Source organism: Salvelinus sp. IW2-2015, linkage group LG4q.2 (genome assembly GCF_002910315.2).
Source record: "Salvelinus sp. IW2-2015 linkage group LG4q.2, ASM291031v2, whole genome shotgun sequence".
In the NCBI taxonomy this organism is placed as follows: domain Eukaryota; kingdom Metazoa; phylum Chordata; class Actinopteri; order Salmoniformes; family Salmonidae; genus Salvelinus; species Salvelinus sp. IW2-2015.
This window is the reverse complement of record NC_036843.1, coordinates 25,879,583-25,883,561: the sequence shown is the minus strand read 5'-3', so window position 1 is coordinate 25,883,561 and position 3,979 is coordinate 25,879,583. Positions and strand designations below refer to the sequence as shown.

General features: G+C 46.6%; 1 protein-coding gene across 1 annotated transcript in view; it reads right to left on the bottom strand.

Annotated features, from left to right (window-relative positions):
- LOC111963075 (nesprin-1-like) overlaps positions 1-3,979 on the bottom strand; it is a 160,646-nt gene that overhangs the window by 63,494 nt on the left and 93,173 nt on the right. Inside the window, 4 exon segments of the mRNA XM_070443308.1 lie at positions 50-91; positions 430-621; positions 833-994; positions 1,698-1,811. Of these exon segments, the coding sequence (XP_070299409.1) occupies positions 50-91; positions 430-621; positions 833-994; positions 1,698-1,811 (510 nt within the window).

The following is a 3,979-nucleotide window of genomic DNA, read 5'->3' as shown; positions in this document are numbered from 1 at the left end:
GACGGTCACTGACACGCTCCTGATGCTGCTCCTCTAGACGGTCACTGACACGCTCCTGATGCTGCTCCTCTAGACGGTCACTGACACGCTCCTGAACAGACCAGGGCAGCACGGGACAAGACATCACATGAAATATGCTAGGCACAGCTAGATGTTATGCTCACAAAGCTTGACTCCTCAATTTACATACTTTTAATGGCCATCTCAACTTAGACACTCAAACCTTCAAATCTACTGCTTAATTAACATCAAATCAAAATCAAATAAAATKTTGTTTGTCATGTGCGCTGACCACAATCTTACCATGAAATGCAAAAATTCGCTATATAAACTAAAGGAAAAATAGTAACACAATAAAATATCAWWAAAAATCTGAGGCAGTGTCAGTGCCCCTATCTGCCACAGATATAGAACACGGAGCTTGACTACCTCCAGTAGCTGTCGTTCTCCTGAGGCCTTCAYCTGTATGGTGGCCATCCTCTCAGACAGGACAGTGAGGGTGGACTGCATRGCCAGCTGGTCGGCCGTGTCGTCCACAGCAGCAGAAYCAAGCTGGTCTGAGAAGCTGGTCTGCAGCTTGTCTATCTCCTCCTGCAGACTCTGAACCTCCTCCACCACGGCCTGGTAGAGGGAATAACACTGTTAGTYAGGGTGGGAAGGCTATGCTGAGCACTGAGCATTGATTAGGGTTGGAACCATAATATCACATTGTAGTTGACGAATATGGAAAACATAGGGTCATGAGCATACCGAGAGGTCATTCGGAAATTGGTACCTTGAGCATAGCGAAGTGTTATGTTTTCAGTCTCAAGTGATACTGATACTCCCTTACCTGATGGGCTTCCATATGACTATCGGTGCTCCGGTCAGCCTYCAGTGGCTTGTTGAGTTTGGCCTCGATGGCCTCCATCTTAGAGGAGATAGACTGAAGAGAACCCTGGTCGCACTGCTGCTTCTCCAGCGCCTCACAGAGAGACCTCTGCTTCTCACTGATCTGGACAGGAGAGGACATCGCAGTAGTCAAAAATAGTTGTACTTCACAGTTGATTTGTAAACTTTTCCAAATAGTTGAGGTAGTCAAACATAAATGCAAGTGAGGATAGGACATACACTACCGTTCAAAAGTTTGGGGTCACTTAGAAATGTCCTTGTTTTTAAAAAAAAAAGCTATTTTTTTTTCCATTAAAATAACATAAAATTGATCAGAAATACAGTGGAGACATTGTTAATAATGTTGTAAATGACTATTGTAGCTGGAAACGGCAGATTTATTTGTGGAATATCTACATAGGCGTACAGAGGCCCATTATCAACAACCATCACCCCTGTGTTCCAATGGCACGTTGTGTTAGCTAATCCACGTTTATAATTTTAAAAGGCTAATTGATCATTAKAAAACCCTTTTGCAATTATGTTAGCACAGCTGAAAACTGTTGTTCTGATTAAAGAATCAATAAAACTGGCCTTCTTTAGACTAGCTGAATATCTGGAGCATCAGCATTTGTGGGTTCGATTACAGACTCAAAATGGCCAGAAACAAAGTCTTTCTTCTAAAACTCGTCAGTCTATTCTTGTTCAAGGCTATTCCTTGCGAGAAATTGCCAAGAAAYTGAAGATCTCATACCAAACTTTGGACACCAAACTTTTGAACGGTAGTATAGGTAGCAGCATAAATTAGGTATATATGAATTGCGTACCACATTCTCCAGGGTCTCCCAGGAGCGTTGAAGGTCATCTAGGTTAGCCTCAGATTCAAACATCGGGTCATTTAGCTCCTGTACGGGAGCTCTGGGGAGGGTGTCTCGTCCCATCTGAAAGAAGACAACACAAGTGAGCAAAGTAAGCCTACACATATAGAGGAGTTGATGTGTAAGCCTACACAGATAGTGGAGTTCATATGTAAGCCTTCACAGATAGAGGAGTTGATATGTAAGTCTACACAGATAGAGGAGTTGATGTGTAAGCCTTCACAGATAGAGGAGTTGATGTGTAAGCCTACACAGATAGGAGTTGATGTGTAAGCCTTCACAGATAGGAGTTAATGTGTAAGCCTACACAGATAGGAGTTGATGTGTAAGCCTTCACAGATAGGAGTTGATGTGTAAGCCTTCACAGATATAGGAGTTGATGTGTAAGCCTTCACAGATAGGAGTTGATGTGTAAGCCTTCACAGATAAAGGAGTTGATGTATAAGCCTTCACAGATAGAGGAGTTGATCTGGAAACAAGGCTCCCTAAATTCTATCAGCATATCGATTGTGCAACCAGGGCTGGCAAAACCCTAGATCATTGTTATTCTAACTTCCGCGACGCATATAAGGCCCTCCCCCGCCCTCCTTTCGGAAAAGCTGACCACGACTCCATTGTTCCTCCCTGCCTATAGACAGAAACTAAAACAGGAAGCTCCGCGCTCAGGTCTGTTCAACGCTGGTCCAACCATCGGATTCCACGTTTCAAGATTGCTTCGATCACGTGACTGGATATGTTCCGCATTGCGGCGAACAACAACATTATGTATACGCTGATTCGGTGAGCGGGTTGATTAGCAAGTGCATCGGCGATGTCGTACCCACAGCGTCTATTAAACCATTCCCAAACCAGAAACCGTGGATTGATGGCAGCATTCGCGCAAAACTGAAAGCGCGAACCACTGCTTTTAATCAGGGCAAGGTGACCGGAAACATGACCGAATACAAACAATGTAGCTATTCCCTCCGCAAGGCAATCAAACAAGCTAAGCGTCAGTATAGAGACAAAGTAGAGTCGCAATTCAACGGCTCAGACACGAGAGGTATGTGGCAGGGTCTACAGTCAATCACGGACTATAAGAGGAAAACCAGCCCCATCGCGGACCAGGATGTCCCAGCCAGACAAACTAAACAACTTCTTTGCTCTTTTGAGGACATTACAGTGCCACTGACACGGCAAGCTACCAAAACCTGTGGGCTCTCCTTCACTGCAGCCGGCGTGAGAAAAACATTTAAACATGTCAACCTCTCGCAAGGCTGCAGGCCCAGACGGCATCCCCAGCCGCGTCCTCAGAGCATGCGCAGACCAGCTGGCTGGTGTGTTTACAGACATATTCAATCAATCCATATCCCAGTCTGCTGTCCCCACATGCTTCAAGAGGGCCACCATTGTTCCTGTTCCCAAGAAAGCTAAGGTAACTGAGCTAAATGACTACCGCTCCGTAGCACTCACTTCCGTCATCATGAAGTGCTTTGAGAGACTAGTCAAGTACCATATCACCTCCACCCTACCTGACTCCCTAGACCCACTCCAATTTGCTTACCGCCCCAACAGGTCCACAGACGACGCAAGCGCAATCACCCTGCACACTGCCCTAACCCATCTGGACAAGAGGAATATCTATGTGAGAATGCTGTTCATTGACTACAGCTCAGCATTTAATACCATAGTACCCTCCAAACTCGTCATCAAGCTCGAGATCCTGGGTCTCGACCCCGCCCTGTGCAACTAGGTCCTGGACTTCCTGACGGGCCGCACCCAGGTGGTGAGGGTAGGTAACAACATCTCCACCCCGCTGATCCTCAACACTGGGGCCCCACAAGGGTGCGTTCTCAGCCCTCTCCTGTACTCCCTGTTCACCCACGACTGCGTGGCCATGCACGCCTCCAACTCAATCATCACGTTTGCAGATGACACTACAGTGGTAGGCTTGATTACCAACAACGTCGAGACGGCCTACAAGGAGGAGGTGAGGGCCCTCGGAGTGTGGTGTCAGGAAAATAACCTCAAACTCAACATCAACAAAACAAAGGAGATGATCGTGGACTTCAGGAAACAGCAGAGGGAGCACCCCCCTATCCACATCGACGGGACAGTAGTGGAGAGGGTAGAAAGTTTTAAGTTTCTCGGCGTACACATCATGGACAAACTGAAATGGTCCACCTACACAGACAGCGTGGTGAAGAAGGCGCAGCAGTGCCTCTTCAACCTCAGGAGGCTGAAGAAATTCG